The sequence below is a fragment of the Lathamus discolor genome, chromosome 2 (genome assembly GCF_037157495.1).
Source record: "Lathamus discolor isolate bLatDis1 chromosome 2, bLatDis1.hap1, whole genome shotgun sequence".
In the NCBI taxonomy this organism is placed as follows: Eukaryota; Metazoa; Chordata; class Aves; order Psittaciformes; family Psittacidae; genus Lathamus; species Lathamus discolor.
Window position 1 is genome coordinate 145,931,969 of NC_088885.1, and position 24,373 is coordinate 145,956,341.

Genomic DNA, 24,373 nt, shown 5'->3' on the forward strand with positions numbered 1-24,373 from the left:
CAGTCATCCACATTGTCAGGTCCGGTAAGCGGCTGCAACATTAAAAAACATTGAAGAGCAAGTACTTGATGTCCAGACAAAGTTAGGAAGTCTTAGGAATGAGAAAACCGATCTCTCCCACCAAAGAGTCTTATAAAGGTGCATAGTTGGGTATAAGCACCTGGGAAAAGGCTCTTGAGAAAATTACATTAGAGAGGCAGAGGTGTCAGCACATTGTGGAAAAAGCGTGTATTTCTGCCACTTGTCAGCGGCTGTTCAGGAAGGTGTTTGAGACACCATCCGTTCTTCGGCTCACAGCTTCCAGGGAGGTGTTTGTACAGCTGACATGTGGAGGCAGCATGTGGACCTCTAATAGCATAAACCCACTATTTTTGCATCTATATCACATACAAGTGTGTGTCCCTACCCCCATAAATGTCAGAGCACATGTTAAGGAAGGGGAGATCCCAGCTCACCATATGCATATTAGGCTACCCATGGTAAAAAAAGACTGCAGTATTTAAATGCAGCACCCAGTGTTTGTTCACTGCCTATTTCTAATCTCCCCTGCAAAGACAGGACTCAGTTAGGGATCTCAATCACAGACTGCTTCTGCCATGAATACAGTAAAACACAGACAGCACCAGAGCAAAATTTCCCATTAGAGCTGAAGAGCATGTCTCAGGGCAGGCTGTGAGAGAGGTGAGGCTGGAGATCTCCTCCCTTCCAGAGACATTGGCTGCCCACAGAACTAACAAACAGAATAAAGCAGAAATAACAACCGCAGTCCTTCCTGCTGAAATGGAGATTTCAATAACCTGTGTCACAAATGGCAATAATAAGCAGACTCTTCTGTTTCAAACCTAGGAGCAAACATACCAGGGATAGAAATAAATCTTCAGAGAGATGGCTTAGATTGAAAGGCTTGCACCAAGCCGGCTGAGGGAGGTGTACTTTCCTCCCAGGCCGAGGAAGCAGAAAGGCAAACAGTGGTTTGACTGTTTCCAGGCAAATTGGGCTGTTTTAATTACCTTACCTTCCTTCTCCCTTGACCCCAAGCCAGAGGCTGGGAGAGCACGCACCCCCTGCATGACCGGAGTGCGTATAACAGCATCAAACATGGACAAGAAAAAAAGGAAATCAGGGAGGGAGGCCTGAAACGTCCAATCTGACAGGCTCAACAGGTTGCTGGTTGGAATGTTAGTGACGCCACCAGCGCTAGGAAAGCAGCTTTCTCTCGCAGTGGGTTTATTGAGAAGATTATTAAAACCTTTTCATTTAAAAAAATTTGGCAGAGGCTTCTGCGTGAGTCAAGAGGACATTTTTTGCCCACATCCACTTCCAACAGAGAAAAGAGAGTTTAACGGGGGAAAAAACCCAAACAAAACCCCACTAACTTTCCTCATGGCTGCCAAAAAGGGTCTTGAAAGAGCTTGCCTCGTGAGTGAGAGGGACACCAAGAAGTACTCCTTGGCCCTAGACAGGTAACACAACTCTGTTTCCTTCACTGCTATTGCTTTGTCTTTTAGAACAATATGAGATCACCAATACGCCGATGGACTGCAGAAGTCAAAGTATGGGGTGTCTCACAGTGCATACTGAGAACATCTTTCAGTACTTTCAAAATGTTTTGTTTGATTTTTATCTTCCCAAACTTTCTTACTAAATGTGTGATGCATTTACTAGACAGCAGCCTGATGCGTCTGCATCTGTGATGGATTGAAGCAATCTACTGTTGACAAGCGTCTCCTGCTATGTATTTTATAAGCTTAGCAGATTTATTGTAAGATGCAAAACCTCATGGATTATGCTGCAACTTCAGGCTGAATTATAATAGTGCTGTTGACACCGCGTTTGATTCAAGGCTCCTTTAAGCTTGAACGTCTAAATTATCTATTTGGTCTGAAAGAAATGCGATGCTGTTAGGGACTTGATCCTGCAAAACTTTATTCATGTAGATAGGTCTACCAGACTTGGTGTACTCATTTTGCCAGAGAGGTCCTGTGAGTAAATGCTTGCCTGAGTGAGGAAGGACCCTCTGAAAACTTATAACATAGCTTGGGTTAAAAAATGAGTATAAATGTCTATCACAAACTAGTTTTGCAGCTGAACTTATTTTCATTGTTCCTCTTGACTCAGACCAGAAAGTATATTTAAAAGAAAATAGCTGCTCAGTTACAGCTTAGCACCTCTTGACATTTCCATTATCTCATTGGTTTTCAGGTTATTTACTGCTTGGCTCTCTTAAAATGCGTGGGACAGAAACTTGGCATAGACACTGTCAGTTCAAATGGAAATCTGTCTCTCCATGTTCTTATACTGGGGTCACTGCCATCGTATTTTAGGCATTTGAGTGTCTGGGTTGCTATTTAAATATTATTACATGGCTCCATAAATACACATGGCACTGTCCAAAATGACTTTTGTGGCAATATTTATATCTTAAAAAGATCCCATCTGATTCTGCAATTCGTTCTGGTTAGTGAAGACTCTCGGAGCTTTTTTGATAGTTTGCAATTTTGTGGGCATAGCTTCAATGCTCGAGGTCCTTTGGCCCTTTGCTGTCTCTAGATGCAAGGACATCTCTGGACAAACCCTTTACATGCTGCGGGGTAGGGTGTCCTGAGACAGGGAGAGTTGCTAGGCTGACTTGTGAAGATGCTCACATTTTCCCTAGATCACCAAGAACAGAGAATATCCCCAGTGAGAAGAGGGGTATGATGCACACTGGGGACAAGAATCCCTGGCAGCTCATCCTCCCATCTGAGAGCTGACTCACCTTCTGGAGGAGTCGATTTCTTTCTGATAATTATATCTCCATTTAGGATTGAAGTTAGTTGGGGTGAATAGCTGCAGCAATTGCAGTTGTTGGGCTGGTTGCTGCAGATACATCCAACAGCCCCTCAGCTAGAGGGCTGGTCCCAGGGGCTCCATAGCAGAGGTCCTGAGATGGCTGAGTTACTTCAGTGGTAACAAAGCTCTCCAGAAGGACTTCTTGTCCAGGCATGTGGCTTTTGTGCTGCACCTCCTCTTGGCTTTTCTTACTAGGTGGAATTTGATTAACTACACAGTCTCATTACTCTGTCCCAGCAATAACCAGAAACAGGGGCTGAGAACCAGGGTGTCCCTCCTGTTTGAAGAGCTTGCAGCTCATGGGAAGCCCTCGTCCTGCTGCTCCTTGCAGATGAGTGAGTCAGGATGCCAGCCCTGGGGCCGGAGCATGGCATGGGCTCCAGCTTACGCAGGCTGGCTGTGTGCACAGCTTCAGGTCCCTTAAGCCGATCAGTAGAAATAAGCTCATCTTAGCCTTTGGTATAAATTACCACATTTTTCCGTTCCCTGTGTGTAGGCTTAATGAACAGCTCTAATGCTTTCAACAGAATTTATTTTGCACACAGATTGCCAATTTCTTTGCCATCCCCCAGCCTCCTTCTTCTTAATAAATGCCATTATTACAATACACATGGAACAAAACTGGTTTTATCTTAACCATGTGAGTAGGAAGTCTGAAAACAGACCCCTTTCCCTGCACACAAGGCTGTGTGTGGGAGAATGCTCTGTACATTCTGGACCTGCCTGTATTCACTAGTGGGTTTGGATGCATTGAGGTTTCCCATGCCAGACTTGAAATGCTTGCAAGAGGGTGAGCTTTAACTGACTCCTCTGAAGAATCAGGTCATCTGTAGGCTTGCAGGGTCATTCATGTTGTAAAGGACATCAGGAGGTTTCTGGTCCAACTCCCTACTCAAAGTAGGGTCAGCCAAGATATTGAACAAGGTTGCTCAGGCCTGTATCTGGTTCTAGCTCTCAGGATGGAGACTACACAATATCTCTGGCCAATCTGCTCCAACACTGAATTATCCTCACAGTCAATTATTTTACTTATATTCAGTCTAAACCCCTCGTGTTTCAATTTATGGCCACTGTGCTCATTCTTCCTTCATGCACAGCAATAAAGCTTCATCTTCCTCATCAAAAGTACTGGCAGGCTGCTTCCAAGTGCTCAAGAACCCACTTTTTTCGCTAGGCTGGACAAGCCCAGTTCCCACAGAAGAAGTGCTACATCTCTGGTCACTCTCTGCTGAACCTGTGCCAGTTTATTGATCTTTCCTGTACTGGGCACTCCAAAACTGGGCACAATATTCTGGATGTGTCCCAGAAATCTGTCCCAGGTGCAGGACTTTGCATTTGGTCCTGACAAATCTCAGAAGGCTCCTGCTGACCCCATTCTCCAGCTTTGTTATGGCAGCATTTCCCTTCAATGTATCACTTGCAGCCCCGGACTGGCATCATCTGCCAACTTGATCAGAGTGAACTCCAACTCCTCCTCCAGGTAACAGAGAAAGATATTATACGGGACTGGTCCCAGGATATGGCATAACTTCTCACCAGCCTCCAGGAAGGGTATGAACTTGCATGTAGTGGCATCAGGGTCTGAAGCTGTGCGCTCAGAGCCTCCTCCTTTATGCAAAATGTGTTGCCTGTAAGTCATGTCAGGAAAGATTTATATTATGTCTCTTTAAAGTAGGTCTGAATAAGATGTCTGAATAAGGTGTCTGAGATAGTTTTCTATGGTCTTTTTATAGTCAGTGCTGGTGGTGGGAGAGCATATCTAGTGATCTAGATATCCACTTATCAAAGTCTAGGGAATATCTTGACCATATTCCTGAAGTTTCCATGAATGAAGACAGGCCAGATGATTTTATTTCTTTCTGACAATAGATCAGTGTAACATTGGACAGAAATATTCAATATCCCACTGCATAAATCAATGGATTTGCATTAGATTGTACCAACTACACTGTGAACTAGATTTTGGCTTCATCCAGCACGGATTTCTGGATCTCTGATTATGTTCTTTATATAACAGTATAGTGAGACTTGAATACCATCACACAAAAGAAGCTCAAGACTTCTGGTTTCAAGGTCTTTATTTTGTCTCTGAGACAAGAGACAAGAAAAAAAAAATAAAGGAGAGCAATGCTGAAAGCAGGAAAGATGTGTAAAACCTTAGGGCTTGTCTTCGTGTAAAATTTTTCAATAGAGGACATTAATGTGACTTGTAGTTATTCCTATCTATCAGTGAAGCCTTAGGCTTGTAATTGATTCTTGTCTCCCAGGTTCATTCCAGTAGACAAAAAGTTTGAAGTGAGCCTGGGGGATGATTTCTTCAGGTGGAGATTGATTTTCTATAACAAGCACTTAGGGAATATTTTCTTCTTCTGCTGCTTTCCTGCAGGCAATATGAAAATCCTTATGAGATCAAGAGTCCTCATCAAATAAAGACTTTCCACCACTCCTTGTGCTTTGCAGAAGACAGTGCTCAGGAAAACGTTAGGTGTTTCTTTTGACTTTTGAAGGGTTTTAGCTGTGGGCTCTGTGGTTATTCTCCTTTGTACTGGCTTGTCAGCCTGTCCGAGGAGCATACAGTATCTTATGGGACGCAGCAAAGCCCATCCCATTGCTTTTGTCCTCAGGTGATATTAGAACCCTGTAGAAAGGACTGTGTCTATCCAGTACTGGCCACACATCGTCTCCATTATGCCCACTTCAGCTATAGCCACTTCATCTCAGAAAAAGCATTAAAACCAAGATAATAAGAAGTATGAAACAGAAATTAAATAACACGGGTATAATGATGCGCAGCATCATGAATGATGTGATGAAGGTAAACAGGGAATAGCTATTCATTATTTCTGATAGTACCAGAACTAATTAAAAGAGCAGGCAGGCAGCATAAGAGTAACAAAGGATGCATTATTTTTACACAAATCATAATTAAACTGTGGAACTCAACACCTTCAAATCAGCCAGGCTTGTAGAAGAAAGAAGTGTAAAAGGCTATTAGACACAAGCTCTGGTTCAGCCGCCTCCCAGCCTCCAGATTTGGGCAACCAGGGAGCTGTACTGCTCTGGACGTGTTCCTTTATGGTACTTTGTCCTTACATATTCCCTCATGCTCAGAATGGAGTTTGGATACTTGGCTACATGCATTTTGGTCTGACTCCATGCAGTTATTGTTCTACTGTTCCGCAAAAGGATATTTATTGACAATACATTTATGCATAGATGGCCAGGCTCTCAAAATGCAACTAAGTAAAAACCATAGGACAAATTGCCATCTAAATGTGTGAAAATATATAATGTTTGCCTTTGTTTTGTGCCCAAAATAAGGAAAAGGATAATCTGGACAGCCAGGCTATAAACTTGGAAAAATTTGGAAACAGTTGGAATCAGAGTGGTGCCAGCATAAGGGAGGTGACTATGGCTTTGATAAATTTTCCTCTGAAGGCAGTGTTATTATCCTTTCAGGCACCAAAAAATGACTATGTCCCCTTGTGAAGGAGATGATCTCCTGTGGGAAGTGCAGTGATTTCGCATTTTGCTCTTTTGACTGGGGATCTCATAATGGTCTGGGAGGATGGCAATTATTGCCATCAGCCTGCAGATCAAGGCACCCAACTGATCAAGTGAAAACAAACAAAAGGAAGTTGTAATCAAAAGCTCTTGCTAATGATTTGTGTGGAATCTGCAATATGTATTAATATTTCCTACTTCCCCCCTTCCAGGCATGACTCAGTGGGAGCCCTTCTGTGACATTCCCCTGACTATCTCTGTTACAAAGGAAAGAGAATTTGAAATAGAGGAAAGATTATTTTTTAATCTGGGACTCTGCTTGCAGTGTGCTTGTGCAGAGATCTGATGCTCAAAGGCTACATGTTGCTCTAACACACTCAGAAGGGGTTTATGGTTTGACAGAGCTGATCTCTGCACCTGGAGCTTTTGATCCACACATTTATAAAACTGCCTCTTAGATTCTTTTAATTAGTGGCAGGCTGCTTGTGGAAGAGAAAGATAATGGTTACGCATGGGAGCTGGCAGGAGTCTTCCTAACTCATCGGGCCAGATGCTGCTCTGTAAGTTCAAACGGAGCAGCAAATGCTCACCACCTCTGACAACAGGGCCACTTCTGTTTAGGTACCCTTTAGACAGAAAAAAGTGACATTTGTGGGTTTATGCTGTCTCTGTTTGCTTTTGCACATGCTCAGCAAGATCTGTGAATAGCGGTTTCCTACCCCTCATGGTACTCCGAGGTTTTGATAGTTGATGGGGGGACTTGAAGATTAAAACAGGGAGGGGGATCACAAAGCGACCTATTTTGATAACAGCAAGGAAAGGATTTGGTGGCTCAGAAATACGCAGGGGTAATTTTGGCATCCCTGCCCTGACAGGCTGTTGAGCTGATCATGACTCACATTGTTAAGGCGATTTTAATGTTCAATGCCAGCTGATGAAAATTGAGTTAAAGGGAAATTAATTTTACATTCAAACTATAGGAAAGTTAACTCCAGAGAGGGATCACAAGAAAGAAAAACTTGTATGCCCTGATTTTCAGGAGGGAGTGGGAGAACTACAGTATTTTATCCACCCATCTCAAAGGAATCAATTTGTGGTACCTTCTGAGGAGCCTGATGAATGTAAAACAAAGGACCAGAGAAGGACTGGCTGTTGAGGACCTAGCTGCCAGATAGGCAGCCCATTCCCCAGGTGGCCCAGCTCCATTTGTTTGTTGTTATGGGGAAAATAAAGGAAAACACTTACAAAAGAACTAAGAAAACTCAGTCTCCAAGCATCAGGCATTAAATCTGACCAATTGCTCTTTCATGCAAGCTCCTCATATATGTACAGAGGGAACCAGTTGCCTCTACTGAGCAAACAGAGACCACATGCTACCCTGGCTGGGAAACAGGCTGACTCAGGGGGACATGCTGCATCCTTGGAACATCTAAATAATATTTACAAAGCTAAATCTGTGCTGATTATCTACAATTACAGGGCTTGGCTGCTGACGTGGGTCAGCTCTTCTCCTTTTGCAGTACCTCTGTGGTGCTGATGAGCACGAGCGGCTCAGGCATCTGCAGATGCTTCAAAGTTCTGGTGCGACATTGGACCCACAAGAGCAGCTGCAGCCTCCTCAAGCTGCCCAAAAAGGCACCTGGAAAAAGCTTGTGATTTCAGTGCAGTTTTTGTCTTGACAAGGAGATTGGCATCCACTGGCATGATTTCTTTCCATTGAGATTTCAGGCATCTTGACACTTCCATAAACAGTGCAGAAATGCTACAGAAAGTTGCCAATATCTATGTACTTCCCGGAGCACAGGTCTTTACACACCTGAAGAAACAATTCTTGCTGGTCCCATAGGGAAGTCCTTAGTCAAAATGGGGAAAAGAGATTGTCATTACTGGGGCAGCTAAGCCTAGCCCCACATCATGCCCCTATGCTGATTACAGACTTGGAAACAGCAGTGGAGTTTGCTGCATTCCTGGGTAATGCCTGTGGACTCTGTCCCTGCACACACAGCTGTAGCAGGTAGATATAAGGATGTTATGCATGTGCCTGGGCAGGATTCACTTTTTGATACCACAGTGCATCCCACAAGCCTCAGCACATGGCAGTACATGTTTTACCAACGGAGCCATCACATCAGGAGCAGCTGTGGCAATAAGTGCTGTATCTGGAGAGATATAATGGTTTTCAGTTGAGCATCCTGAGACAGGGTTCAGGGGGTTGTTTTATTTGTTTGTTCCCATTTGGGGTCTTCTCAGTTGAGAGATGAGGAGGAAGGAATGTCCTTGTACAAACCATCCTGGCAGAGCCTCTCTGCTGCTGTAGTGAAGGCACCATATCATGGTCAGCCAAGAGCTCCCGCTGTTGCAATGCAGTGTGCCCCATCCTGGGCTTCTCTGTTGCAATCCCACATTTCCTGCACATGATCCCTCAGAAGGACAGCACTGAGGTTTTGTGGCAGAGCACATGTGGATGGGAAATCACCCTGTGATGGAGCAATGCTCAAAGAGCCACTTCTGTTGAACTTCTTGCCTTTCTATGGTATCAGTGGCACAAAGGGGTCAGAATGCTATGGAGAATTGATTTATTTGATTTTTTCAAGTGTCTTCGAACCTTTTTGGCTAATATTTTCTATGCCAGGCCCTGCTGGGAGATTGATAGTTTTTGTACATATGGGGAAATTTGAGATAAAATAGATAAAATAGGAAAGAAACATCTTTAGTCACTTATATTTGAAAAAAATAAGACATTTCTTTTTTAAAATCATCTTCCCAACAAATCTCTTGGGAATAAAAGAATGATTTTTTTCTGTAGAATTGTCTCCATGCTATGCTGAATCTTGTTACTGTTTGCCTGAGGTATGACTTTATCACACAGTGTGCATAAAATAAACAGCCTAAGAAAGTCACCCCGTGCTTCGTAAACTGCTAAAGGATGTAGGAAAGCCTGAAGAGCTGGGAAGTACAGCCAGAGCAGTCATTTCATGAGCAGCTCGCTCCCGCAGAGCTCTGCCTGTGCAAGCAAGCCTCTTCTATGCCCTGCTCTGCTGTTCCCAACGCTGCTTTTATCTTTCGAAAGCATTAATTACATAGTTTCTGGGGCTGCAGGTCTAGATGCCCAAATCACCAGGGTTTTTCTGTTTTAACCTTCTCTTCCTTTCAATCCCAAAGGATGAGCTGCCATCAGAAGAATTTAAATGAAGAGAGGCAGCAGCAAGAAGCAGAAGTTGCTGAAGCTAATCCAGCGTATCACTGTCATTTCTACTCACAGGCCTATGAGAACAGAAAAAGGGAGCAGCATCAAGCCAGGAGGAAGCTCTGTGTAGCATCAGTAATTTGCATCTTCTTCATGGTTGCTGAGATTACAGGGGAGTATGTTTGCCCAAAGAAAGCTCAGTTTGGTGCCCAGCACAGCTATATTCATGCCCTTTCATATGCACTCTGACTGCAGGGACCCCTGGTGCACACAGATCAGCCCATCTGGCCTAAAATAACTTCTTCCTCCCCAGTTAAAAAAAATGCGTTGTTTTTTTTTAATGTGAAATTATCAAAACATTTTCATATAATTTAATGATTGCATCTGGGTAGGAATACAAAGATCACTTAATGGTCTGAACTGTTCTCCCAGGCCTTTAAGCTGAGTTAAAAGGTGCTCGCATGTCTTAGCATCGTGTCAGAAAAGGTTTCTCATAAATTAGGCTATATTTTTTTGGAAGACACTAAAATATTTCACATATTTATCCAGGCCAATGAGACCTCAGCACTGGTGAAGGTTGCTAGCAGCAGGATCTGATATTAAATGCAACAGTCTTTGCAAAATCCATGGAAATTCAGGGCCAGATTCACCATCTGTTTTTCTTCAGTGAAGTCAATGTCTTTATACCAGGGCATGTTTGTCTTTTGAATTGGCCTGCTGGCGTGTCTCTGGATCAATGGAAGATTATTCCCCTTTCTAATTAGCTTTCACTTCTGGACCCATCCTACAATATCCAATATAAGTTTTGGCTTATTCATAGAGCATTAGCTTTCATTTTGTCCCACCAATGTCCTCCCTGCATGGCTTCTGTGGTACTTATACCCACCTGATAGCTCCTGGCTCTTTAATTTCCCCTTCTCTGCAGTGAGGTGAGGCAGAGTAAGGCATGAGGAATCCCACACACTTTTGCCACTCCTGCCCCAGGGGACGTAGCAAAAATCACGTAGGAAGGCCTCTGAAACCCGTGTTTTCACAGCTTCAACAGCTCTGGAAGCCCCATGAAAATGAAATAGGAAGACTTTCTCTTCCCCACAGGTAAGAAGTGAGACTGGGAGAGCCACTGCATTTCTGTCTCCTCCCATGGCTGTCAAACCCACCAGGGGCTTCTCCCACTCTTCCCTCCCAGGCGCTTCCTCTGCACGAAGCCCTGTTGTTTGTAGGTCATCTGCATTTCCCCCATGAAAACTGATGCATACCATTAATATCCATGCAGTCATTTTCAGTGCTAGGAGTGATGCATTATTAACAAAACCATATAATCAGTAGGCTTAAGTTTGGCGAATGCAGCAATGCTAGAGGATAATTGGAAGGACAGATGATACGTTAACTAAATGTTTCATTTTGCTTAATGAATCATACAGCTTTTTTGCAGTGACAGCTTAAGTAACAGGCTTGAAGACCATTTTGCTTCAGACCATTAAACTTTGACAAACCAGTTATTAACTGCTGTTACAGACAGCAGTCTATAGAGATTTTTGTAATTATGAGCCATACATTTAATTTTTGTAATTGTTTGGCTAGACTGGCTATGCCTGATGATTGACCATTGAGTGACTGACAATTTCTGCTGCTTTGTGGTATACAAAGCTATAAACATCGACTGTAGGCAATAGTAAGTCATAAAGGCCACTTGTTGGATCATTGATACACAGCAATAAAAGCCTGTAACTGTTAGACAGCCTTTACTCTTGAAAATGAAGAATATGTTCCCCTTCCTGCTCTTCTTAAGGGCAAACAGCTTCTGTGGGCTTTGTTATGCTAAACAGAAGAAACAAAGCTGCATCACTCCCAATGAGGTTGAACAGTTGTGCTTCCTTGAAACCCTAGATCTTTCCATGTTTTTTCTCAAACCATCTGTGCTGGTCCTTACTGTTCTCCCGAAAGGGGCACTGCTGGCTGAGCCTGATACACCAACTGTTGCTGAAAGACTATTATCTTCTGTTTTTCTAATGCAGATCCATCACAGTCTCCATAGATTTGGAAATACTAGTCAAACTGATGACACCCTATGTGCAGCCCTGACATAAAAGTGCTTTCCAAGGATTTTTAGTGGCTAAGGACTAAATGTGGATTTCAAAGTAGTTTATTTCCATTTGGGCACTAGAAAGAGAGACAAACCCTACCTGTGTCTTCTTATCTAAAAGGAATATAAAGACTTGACCACGTTGCTAAGATAAGCAGACCAAGTTCTCAAAAGCTCACCCAAGGCATTAATTATGCCAGCAATACATAAAACAATAATTGCATAACGTTTTGGAAAGATGGCAGGCTGGAAGCAAGCTTTTGTAATGCTGTCCCACAGAACATGGAAATACAGTGTCGAAAATGCAATAGGGTTTTGCAGGCAGCTTGTGCTATACATATTTGTTTGCTCAAAGATAGCGGATGCCTTGGTTGTTAACATCTGTGCGCTGTCAGATAAGCCTGCTTCCTTCTGCTATGCAAAATTGCTTCCCACTTGAGAAACAGCTACCCTGTAAACAGTGAAAGCCAAAGAGCTGTGTCATGGGCAAAAAATACACGTGCATTTACAGCTGCATGCTCTGGGAAATCCCTATTCTGTTAAATTTTTAATTTCACTGCAAGCAATGAGATGCCCCCAAATTCTGCAGTCTTGCTTGCCCCCTTTTGGAAAGTAACTTTCAGCTGTAAATGGGATGAATATTGAGGCAGCAAAGAAAAATAATATATGTCCTGTATGCGCAATATACATTCTCCTGTGGTGACAAATCGTAGTGTTAGGTATTCTAATCTAAAATCTGTATATGGGAGGAAATTAAACAGATAGTCCATCCTGCTGGCATGAAGACTTTCAATCTATAAGGAAATGAGAGATGTCTACATGTCCCTTCGGCAGAGGTATCTTGCTAATGGTTCGAATGAGGCATTTTATGATGTTTTTCAGGATTCATTGATTCTCATATGGGTTGTAGTCAGGAGAAACAGGTGAGCTGAAATTAATTAAATGACTGAAGTATGGAAATATATTGCCAAAAGCAGAAACGCGATGTTTTGGCTCTAATATTTCACATTTCCCTTTTTCTACATTGCTACTCTGATGAAAAGATTCCCCTGCTATAACAAGCTCACAGGGCAGCTTCCTGCCTGTGATTCTTGTCATGTCCTGCAGCCATCAGCAGCTGGAGTACTTTAGAGCAATCTTTTAGTTCCTTTGGATTTGCCTTTAGCCCTGAGACATGGTTAGAAAAGTTTGGCAAAATAATGCTATTTGGCTTACTGGGTAAAATAAATGTGGTTTCAGCCTGAAATGTTGATGGGTTTTTGTATTTTTCACAGAATTCACATGAAACTAAAACCCCCCAAAGTAAAATGACATTCAGCCATATTTTTTGAGCTCTAGCAGGAAAATTAAATCATGCATTACAGATGCAAAATGATAGATTAGTCCTATGAACAGAACATTTTTCTCTACGCCTTCACCAAAATGGCTGGTTGTTTATCACAGCTTTCTACAGGGACCTTTCCTTTTATTCCAGTTTTAGTGTTGCCTGTGACAAATAAACAGTTGGGCATCCATCCATCCAAAACTCAGGAAGAACATGCATATTTTCCTATGACAAACAGGAAATTAATCCCATAAGCTAAGTCACTGAGTTTCTGTACATAAATAAAAATACCAGTGATCTGTGAAAAGATAGTGGGAGGATACTGGAAATGTCATCACTAATACTTTCCTGAAAAAATCTGATCTTAAAATAGACACATTAAAACGGTCCAATAGTAACATCACTTGTATCACTATTCTTATTGTCCTTCTCAGACAAAGTAATTTAGTTTATTTCTTCCTGTTACTTCATACCTTTCACCACATGAGCAAGGTACGAAATGAAACTACCATTGAAGAGTTTTGAGTTGTGCATTGCAAACAGAATGTTCCCTTTGATTCACAGCAAAGCAGGTCTCGAGTTTGATCTGATCAACTCAAATGTCTGACCAGGGCCATGATACGAATGCATGTTTCACACAGGTGGGCATATTGCTGGGAGCCTGGCTGTGATCACTGACGCAGCACACATCCTGGTGGACCTGACGAGCTTCCTCATCAGCCTCTTCTCACTGTGGCTTGCCTCCAAACCTCCCACCAAACAGCTGACTTTCGGGTGGCACCGAGCAGGTAGAAAATGTGTCACAGTATAAACATGTGGAATTGGAAAGGGAAGTCATCATAGCCAAGGGCTGGAAAATGTGCCTATGTCCCACAGGTCTGCAGATAGAGATGGTGCACTACAGCTCTCAAAGCCTCCAGGACACATGGCAAACAGACCAAGCCAGTAAGCTTCAAAGAAGTGAAGAGCACGGTCATGTCTTTCCTACAAACATATCTTTCAGTTCATTTATATAGTTTTGGGGTGGTGCAAGCTTTGGCTGAGATAACAGCAACTTCCCTCAGTGACTTGAGTGTGAGGAGGGCCGAGTCCTCAACCTACTATGAAACACAAGTTCCTGTAAAAGTAGCAATACTCATTAACATGAGGGTCTACTCCATTTATAGAATAATTATTCTTATTATTGATATTATTATTATTACATTATTCTTCAGACAGTAAGGTTCTACTTGTAGAAAAGTGCTATCTTTTAACATTCACCATTTCTCAAATGGCTCTAGACACCTATGCACTTGAACTGAGGACTCAGATGATAAATGCTTCAAGGCTGTACACTACGAAGGTCCAGAAGCAGCTTCTGATGCAAGATGCCTGTAGGCCGAGGTTGCCTGTAGCTGCAGAATGTAGCAGGGAAGACATATGCCATAAGCATCCTGTCTTTATATTTCTACATAAGTATATTCTATCAACTTTGCTGGAAACAAGCTGCTGGGTGAAGCAGGGGCTTAATATGACTGAAGCATGGCTGGCATTATATAAACAACACAGAGCTGAATTTTGCAGCTTTAGTAAACTACTACTTACCATCAGCTGACTCAGAATTACTTTTTGTGTTTGTTTTCTTAGCCTGGGAAGAAAGGAAAACTTCTCTCTTGCTGACATTCATGAGGTTCATGATGTTCATGAAGCTACGTGAGGTTCAGCCACCTCATGTAGCTTCACCCTCAGTCCGTGTTAGCCTTTTTAGGTTTTTGTCATTGCAATGCAGAACTTCAGACCCAAACTTTTACTGTCTTTTTATCCTGGTAGCAAAGAGAGCCTTGCATCAAATGTTAGTGGCTAGTTAATTGAATTCCATGATAGTTATCCCGTTTCTTGTTTATTTTCCCTGATATATTTCCAGTTTAATATGCAGGTGCATACCTTAATAGAGTAGCAGAGGGCAGTCGGGTTGCTGGCAAAGTCACTGTGCAATGACTACCAAGGCTTTGCAGCTGCAGCCCTCCATGACACTGGGAGCTGTTTTTTCACTTCTTTTCTCAGACTGATAGATAGGGTTTGTCAAGCAAAGGCTGTGTATGACAGGGCTCAGGTTTAGCAGAAACCACCTGAATGCTTCCTATGCTCTAAGTCAGAGCCAGGCAGCAGAACCAGTCAAGTGGTTCAAACTCAATGAAATCCTTTGGGTGTGCACATACTTTCAGAAACGTGGCTAGAAGCACAATATTGAATGAGACTGATAGTGCGAGCCAGACCCACCTCCAGGTAGGAAAGCTCTCTTCAAGCTCTATTTCTTTATTTCTGGCATGATTCAGAGATTCCCAAACAATCCCGCGATATTGTTTACTCTGCTCTGTCAGTGCCAGTAGTGATAAAGAAATGTAACAGAGAACATCTCGAGTAAAGCAATTAGTACTCCTGAACTGGTTTGTAAGCTTAACTAAACATTTGCTAATACACTACATTGAAAAGTATCACATATTTTTACTTATGTAGTACAGATGACCTCTAACACATTCAGTTGTGGAGTATATGCACACATGCGCACAGATTCACTCGGGTGTTCCCAAAAGCTGTTGACTCCTTTCATGCCAATAATAGCATAGCTATCAACACCTTCAGCTGGGCCAAATTTGCAGGGTTTCAACCTGTAACTTGCAGAAAATATAAATACCAGCTATGCTCTATGTTAGTCTTCCTTTAAGCAAGACTAGATTTCCCTAAGAGTGTACTTTCATTTGTTATTTGTCAGTTTTAAACAAAATAGATTTTTTGATAAGCGTCTGAAGCCTGGACTGCTGCAAAAGGTGTATTCCTCATAAAAATAAATTCAAAGCCATGAGTTTCAGCTGCTTTCATGGACAGTGCCAGTGCGAGTTTGTGCAAGTGTTTTGCTCTTTATGGCTATCTACTGCCTTTCACTTTACTGTGAGCTTTCATTTACCTCAGTATTATCTCAGCAGCACTCATAAAGTGACACATTTACCCGTTCAAGTCACATGGTAATTATTAGACCCACGTTCTATTAAAAACATGCTGTGAACATCCTTGGACCTGTCCTCCGGCAGTTCAATAAGAGGTGGCCTTGGGGACTGGATTTATTTGAGCCCAACTCAGAGCCAATGGAGACAAAATTAAATTTCACTGCCCCAGGGAAAAAATAAATTCTTTGTCCTTTCATGCTGGTGGCACAAAAGTGATTTTGTGCCATTGGCAGGATGAGTCCCAGGAGAGAGGAAGGAGAGGTTTTGCTGGCAGGACCTCACAGGGGGCTGTCACTGGCTTTCTGAGGTGTGAAGTGACAAGAGGTGTGCAGAGACAAGGGAGGCAGTTGGAGAGGGCTCATGTCTGACAGTGGGTTTAGGTGAGCCAAACCGCTCTCTTTCCCTCCAGCCTCTTCCCCCATGACCAAGACAATCTTGTTTGAGAAGGAGGGCTGGTTCCAGGGGTCTTCACACCAAACCAGCAGGGCCAGGCAACTACATCAGATGTAAAAGAATTGCTCTTTTATCCTTCCTTCCTATTACAGCTCCTTTTGTTCATCCCCAAACTCCACAAATGATCTTTTTCATAATTTCTATTTCTCCAAATGCCGCATGAAATCAACACTGGAAAGACGACAAAAGTAAAAGCAGATAGAACAGGGCTAGGCCATCACATGCATAGGGCTGCCCTTGGCAGTCACTGGATTTCCTATGAGCAGACAGGGTTTTGGCCCCTTCCTTGTGAGCATCAAGGCTGCAAATCTAGAAGTAACTCTCCTGGCTATAAAGCTCACCAACTTGGAACCGTTACCATCAGACTTTAATCATTTTTTGCATTTCTGTTATGATTCCTGTTAATATCAGATTGTTTTAATTCCTAGAAATTCTGGGAGCTTTGCTGTCTATGATAATCATTTGGATGGTGACTGGTGTGTTGATATATTTGGCTAGCTTGAGGCTGCTACACCCTGATTACAATATTGATGCTACAGTGATGCTCATTACCTCTGCTTGTGCCGTGATCGCCAACATCCTGTAAGTTAGCTTTCCTCTCCAGTATAACTTTTGAACCTTTAACCTGCTGCTGCATTTCAATAAAAAAAACCCAGAGAGATATTAACCTCAAAAATATTAAGTGTTTATGAGCTTCATGAAGATGTGGAAAAAGGTAGAGAAGAGACATCTTGCTTCTCATTGAAGGATGAAGTTGCTCTCTTCCTTCCTGTTAGCTGTGACACTGGGAAGGGAGATTATGAATGCACAAACTCCAGGAAAAGATTAATCTCCATCTCACTTTTTGTTAGATGTCAGAGCATTCAAGAAATTTATAGAAAATGAGGCTTCATTAATTACGCCATTCACAGACTTTCTGGTTTGCATGCAAAGCACCGAAACACCTAGGAATTATCTGCTTAGCCACTCTGCATTTTTACTTAATGTGTCTGACTTTGCTGTTCAGCATTCAGAAGTGAGAGGGGTGATGATGTGTGTGACATCGCTGCTTTCTGAGGTGCAGTAACCCCACTGACATTTGCAGCTTTACATCTCTTGCAGCCTAAGCCTGATTCTGCACCAGACTGGCCACGGGCACAGCCATGGGGCACAAGCCAGGGAACATGTGTCAGCCCCTCTGGAAAAGCCAGCTCTGAGCAATGCCAGCCTGCGGGCAGCCTTTGTGCATGCCATCGGAGATCTATTCCAGAGTCTTAGTGTGCTAGTTAGTGCACTTATCGTCTTCTTTAAGGTTAGTTTTATTGGTTCACTTGCCTTCTTTGCTATTAAGGATAACAGTTATTTTCATAGAATTGTGACACGGGGTACTATGGAAATATTTTCTCTGTCTTAATGATATACATTGTAATTTAGTCAAAGACAGTTACACTTATTCTTGGTAATTGAAATGGCTGCTGAGAGTATAACAGCTGCTTCTTGCTGTTTGAACTGCATGGAGGATACTTCGGTGTCTCTCTCTTTCTTCATCTGTAGTGCCTTCATTCTCTGTGCTGAGGCTCCCTAACTGGCAAAGGATGCCAACGCTCATTCTGGACTAGATGAATGGAATGTATTATTCTTTGAGATTAACTAATTTAAAATGGCAATAACCAACAGTAATGTAATTAACAAAATGATGTGTTCATATTTTTCTAGCCAGAATACAAAATAGCTGATCCAATCTGCACATTTGTGTTTTCCATCTTTGTTTTGGCAACGACCATCACCATTTTAAGGGATATTTTGATTGTGTTAATGGAAGGTAGGACCTCATTCCAGAATCAATACAGTTATATTTTGAGGGGTTTTTTTCTCTCTCTTTCTACATAATGCTTATACTCACTGACAAAAGCATAATAGCACACTTCGGTATCGGTTTCCAATATTCTTGTAATTCTGATCATACTTTGAACCTAATTACAATTTTAATCAAAACTGTGTTCTACAATTACACTAGAAGATTTATACATATGGCAGTTTTCACAACAGCCTATGTACTGGTGTTCTGTTAATGAACTCCCAATGTGTTCCTAAAGCTGAGTTGGTTTTGTTTGTCGTATGTGTGACATTGCGCTTTAACTCCTCTCATATTTTTTGGAATATGAGAGGTCTACTCTCTTTGTTCATTGTGTAATAATTCCTTTACCCAGGTTGTGCTTTTAACTGTGTCTGTGAAATAGGCTGAGTGCAAGATGCAGAAGTTTAAAAGATTTTCAGTTATGCCAGTCCAGAAAAGCAAGCCAATGGAGCTTTCTAGTCAGGTACAGGTACAAGGAAATAGACAATTTTCAGCACATCACAGCAAGAAGACCTATGCTGAGCAATATTTAATTCTATCAGATATGGGTCTGATCACTTGGTTTGCAAGGCTAAATGACTTGAGCAGTCATAGATGCATGCTTTTGCCTTCCTTACAGTGAATAACATAATGTAACCTCTTTCTCAGCTAGAAAGACATAAGGATTAAAGGGAAAAGTAATTGTAATAGAGTAGGTTTAGAACGGATATGAGTTACTCAGTGACAGTCTGCCTGTTTTTTTACTTGTCTCTTTCACTTTGTATCTACTTTTGTTTCAAGACAGAAAATTTCCAATATTGTTTTTTTATTCTAGGTTTGAGATGCTTTATATATATCTATATATCTATATATCTATATATAGTTATATATCTATGTACCTAGACAGAGTGCAGCAACTGGCTGAATCTTGGCTGTCAAAACAATCAGAAGCTCCCTTGATTACTGCAAATAAAAATCAAAGTTCCACTGACACTCAGGGGTCTCTTTCTCAGGGCACTGATTCCAGAAGTGCTTTTGTGCCAAGACTGGCAATGCTCAGTTCCCCTCTGCAACAAGCCCATATATGCTGTGCTTCTGAGGAGGTCCCTGAAGCCAGTCTCCTACTGCCTATGGAGCGTATTCTGCTCAGAATTTTCTAAAGATAAAAAGGATTTTGGAGCTGATAATGGAGGTGGCTCTTACCACAGGCATCCAGTCTGTCCTGGGGTGTCCGCCACACAGACCCTGTAACTGACTGTGTCATGAAGGCACCGGCTGCCTGTGGTTTTCTCAAAAAGCATGTAGCATGTACATGTCAGCATCAAATTCTTCTAAGTCAGTACTCCACATAGCAAATCATTCTTGTCATAAATTGATAGGACAATGCATAAAACACTGAAGTCTTTAACAATTACAAACAATTTTCATTTATGGCATGATAAAGTTAAGCGATATTGTGCTTGTCATTGTATTTCATAACTGCTGGCCTTAAAAATATTTTTCAGTTTGCTGATGTAAGCGAAACATGATGAGTGATAAACAGAACTGTTCATGAGGGCATAGAGGTGCATCTCCCAGCTGCCAGCTTGTACTCCAGGGAAGATCTGTAGTTAAATTCCTTGGTCAAATTTGGATTTAGATTAAATTCTGACTTTCATGTTGCAACTCACCCTATCACAATTGTCCTCACTCTGAATGAGGGCCATCACCGTCATCCTCTTTTGTAAGAAGGCTGATCTAGGAAAACAATCACTGATCTATTGGATAACTAGACCTGGGATCTAATCTCATCTAAGATTCCACAGTCAAACCATTTTAATCCTTATGTTTGTCTTTCCCTCTCTGCTAAGCAGATGTTTTTCTATTGTGTAAAAGTATTGAGGGTAGAATTCCCGAGACATGTTAAGGTGATGCCATAAGATCTGCACTCACAAAAGATGGTGGTACAAAACTAAGACAGTATCGGGCTAAACAGCTTACTTCCCTGTGTAAACTGAGCCCTCAGAGTTCATCTCCTAAGACATGCAGGAGTCTCATTCTTCCATTGGGAAGTATAAAACAAGAGATACAATTAAATTTCACAGTGAGCTCTGAAATGAAAAAGCACTGAATATTTTTATTAAAATTATACATCTAATTGAATAAAGGTTCATGATGCACTTTAGTCACATGATCATTATTCTTATCTCTCACTTATTTTTTTCCCCCACCAATTTCTCCTTTAAGGAACATCAAAAGGATTTGCTTATGATGAAGTGAAGGCAAGAATTTTAGCAGTTGAGAAAGTGGAATCTGTTCACAACCTTCATCTTTGGTCTTTGACAATGAATCAAACTATTTTATCTGCTCACGTTGCCACAGGTCAGTAAATTTCTGTGAACAGGGAGCAAGTATTCAGCTGCTGCCTAGTAAAGGTCAGTCTCTCCTGTCTGGGATACAACTGACTCTATCACTGTTGCCTTTTAAAACAAATGTCATCATTTTGTTGGCAAAATAACAACAACATCAACAAGAAAAGCTCTCAAGTCCTTCTCACAGAAATCTTGCCAAAACAACAGGGGCAGCTACTTAGCCCAGAACCTGAAAACTGCAGAGATTGTGGAGCAAGGAAGCAAGTTACAAGATATGTTAAATAAATGAGAACTAGACCCGGGCTGATTTGTTTTCATGATATCAAACAGGGATTGGAGTGGATTTGTAGAACTTGAAAACTGTTGATCCCTGTAAGAAGAATTTACAGGGCAAATCTGCATTCCTGATTCATCTCTAACTGTAAAGCAATCTTTAAACATAGCTTGGAGTGCAGCTGTAACTCCAGGGGAACAGTTTGTCTCTAAATGATTTTTTTTAAATGTAGACCTTATCCCTGTTGACGAACACTCCAATATATGCATCAATTTTCTTCTTTATCTGTTTGCTTGTACATAGTAAGGTTTATTTAAGAAAAAAATCCCACCTTTGTTTGGCCAAGAACGGGTTCAGAAATTAAATCCTTTAGGGAGTCCCCACTTCCCCAAAAGACTTGGTCTATCAGCCACTTGTATCTGTGTGTATTCCTTGGCACTGTTGCTACTCCCTGACTGGCTGAACTAATCTTTATTAAGTAGTTCTGCTTTCCTCCAGTTTTCTGCCAAACTGATTGGTTTTGGTGATTACTCTTAGCTCAGCTCTTGCCAAAATTACATGTTCTGACCACATTTGAATGAATAAACTTCTGCTGATGTGCACGTTCCTGAAAGGAGGATAAAAAGGACAAGAAACAAACTTCTTGTTAGAAGTTTGCTGATAGAGTCTGTCAGTAAATTCTTACTCTTCTTTAAAGCATTATATTATATGCATTTTGATTATTTTCTCCTTGCTATCTGTAGCAGACACAGACGACAGCCAGGAGATTTTGAGAGATATTACCCAAGCACTGTTTGAGCACTACAGCTTCCACTCCATTACCATTCAGATTGAATCGGGAGAGGATCAGAAACATGACTGCATCTTCTGCCAAGAGCCCGGGGATTAAAGGCAGCAGTATGCTATGCATCCCTCTTACAGGTCAATGGAGACTATATGTGCTGGTTGTATGTAATTGATTAACAACAAATGGTAATTAACTGAACTACAAAGCCTTGCTACTGCGAACAGTGGATGGGCCTTTATTTGTTGACACCACCTAGCAGCAGAGAACATGTATTAGGTCCATCCATCAGCTAATTTACCTGTCCATCAGGGGTTACTTTCAATTACAAGAGAAAGTATCTAAATTATTCTTGACTAGAGCAGCAGATTGGCACTAAAGCAACATCAAGTGTGCCTGTTTGTAATCACAGGTAACAAAAAACTAATCAACCTTCAAATTACCAGCAGACCAATTAGCACAAAATGTAATGAAACGTAAGTTTGGTGTCACCAGAGATCAATACTTACTCAGGATAAAAGAAAATTTAAATTAGCAGGAGGGATGAAGAGATCTGGGAAAGACAAAGATGGTGACATGTGCTTTCCCTGCCTTTTGGCAGACACCCCTCCTCCTGCATACGAAGGTGAGTATCAGATGTGCACCATACTCTGCAGTGTAGATCATGAAAGAATTCACTCCATTCTCATTTGGCAAATATTGCTCTTATTGGCAAATAAATTATTAGCAAATAAAAACTCTTTAGTTTTTAGCTACCCCTATCTATTTTGCAGCTAGCATCAGCCAGACATGGGCAGCATTCTCTACTATCAAGACAAGGGTTGGAACTGGATGATCTTAAAGGGCTTTCCAACCCAAACCTTTCTATGATTCTGTGATTCTATAATTTTGGGTTGTTTGTGTCACAAGGTACCTCTGGGTCATGACAATAAAATAAACCAGAAAAAAAGAAAAAAATAATTAGGACAAGGAAAGACTGGGGGCAATTGTGAACATCATGTCTAGTGTCCTCCATAGCATGGCCTGTGGGGTGTCAGTAATGCTACAACCCTGAAGTTATAACAGACAATTGAAAAAACCTTTGGTGTATCACACAGCTATTCACTGTATAATGCTCCTTCAGGCAGCTGGTACCCACATTTCCTAACAGGATGTGTTGAGTCTTTCTCTTCAGTATACCTGGTAATGGTTACTGGGGAGCTATGAGCAAAGAGTCAGATCTTCCTGCAGTGCTTCTATTTATGTCGAACCAACTGAATTAAATTCTCACCTGTTAGCAAAAACAAAGGTTGCACTACAAAATGCATGCTCAAGTGCTTCTTCACAAAACAACTTCACTTCTGTCCTTGACCATGACAGTGCAGCTTCACTTTCCATGCAGAACTAGAGGTAATATTTTCCTACTCCACAATCGTCACTCCTGCAGCTGAAGGGCTCATGTTAACTAGCAGGTTTATTAGAACAGAATAAAGTGTGTGGTACTGAGTGGTACTGAGTTTCTAGGCTGACAGCTGGAAAAAGCATTGTGTTATTAAGGTATAAAGAGGCCTTGCTTTTGAGGGAATTCAGTTTTATTTGCAATAGGTTCACATTGGTTTTCTACTTTATCATCCTAAGGAGATTAGAATTTATTATAAGGGCTTTTGGTCATGGATAATAAGTAACTATGTGATGATAGATTGATATATGAAGCAGGCATTTGTTACCTGGTAGGGAAACAGAAATTATTCTGCTTTGTGGAGGCATTCCAGAAGATTGTAGTCAGATAAACCTCCCACTGAAATCAGATAAAAGTATTAAAACACAACACCCGCTAAGAATTTCATGAGTATCTCATTATTTACTGTCTTGAAAGAACTGAGACCATAGCAGTGGTATTCAGTACAGTGATAAAGACAATTCTTGCCCTTTACAACTGAAACTCCAGATCATAGAATCATAGAATAGTTAGGGTTGGAAAGGACCTCAAGATCATCTAGTTCCAACCCCCCTGCCATAGGCAGGGACACCTCACACTAAACCATCCCACCCAAGGCTTCATCCAACCTGGCCTTGAACACCGCCAGGGTTGGAGCACTCACAACCTCCCTGGGCAACCCATTCCAGTGCCTCACCACCCTAACAGGAAAGAATTTCCTCCTTATATCCAATTTAAACTTCCCCTGTTTAAGTTTTAACCCGTTACCCCTTGTCCTGTCACTACAGTCCCTGATGAAGAGTCCCTCCCCAGCATCCCTATAGGCCCCCTTCAGGTACTGGAAGGCTGCTACGAGGTCTCCACGCAGCCTTCTCTTCTCCAGGCCGAACAGCCCCAACTTCCTCAGCCTGTCTTCATACGGGAGGTGCTCCAGTCCCCTGATCATCCTCGTGGCCTCCTCTGGACTTGTTCCAGAGTTCCATGTCCTTTTTATGTTGAGGACACCAGAACTGCACACAATACTCCAGGTGAGGTCTCACAAGAGCAGAGTAGAGGGGCAGGATCACCTCTTTCGACCTGCTGGTCACACTCCTTTTGATGCAGATGATGAGACACAGATAAATCAAAGCACAGCAAGAAACATTAAATGAAGAAATTAACTTGTATTTTGGGCAGTTTCTCTGCTGGTATATTTTAGTATAGTTACCTCCTACCAAAGGCAAATCAGCTGTGCTTGTTAAGTAACCTGAGCATTTTTTTTCTCTGGTTGGGAGTATAAGTTTAAAGTGTTGCCTTTGTATGGAATAAAAAAGTATCTCAACATGTTTTGAGGAAGATGAGGGCACAGCATCAGATGTAATAGG

The 24,373-nt window shown here is 41.8% G+C and overlaps 1 protein-coding gene across 1 annotated transcript; it reads left to right on the forward strand.

Moving 5' to 3' along the window:
- Nucleotides 1-1,383: 1,383 nt before the first annotated feature.
- On the forward strand, nucleotides 1,384-21,697 carry SLC30A8 (solute carrier family 30 member 8). Its single transcript, XM_065669436.1, has 8 exons — nucleotides 1,384-1,463; nucleotides 9,499-9,707; nucleotides 13,572-13,718; nucleotides 16,796-16,949; nucleotides 17,469-17,658; nucleotides 18,063-18,168; nucleotides 20,410-20,544; nucleotides 21,552-21,697. Exons 1-8 carry the CDS (start codon nucleotides 1,384-1,386, stop codon nucleotides 21,695-21,697), a joined length of 1,167 nt encoding a protein of 388 aa, XP_065525508.1.
- The last annotated feature ends 2,676 nt before the right edge of the window (nucleotides 21,698-24,373 follow it).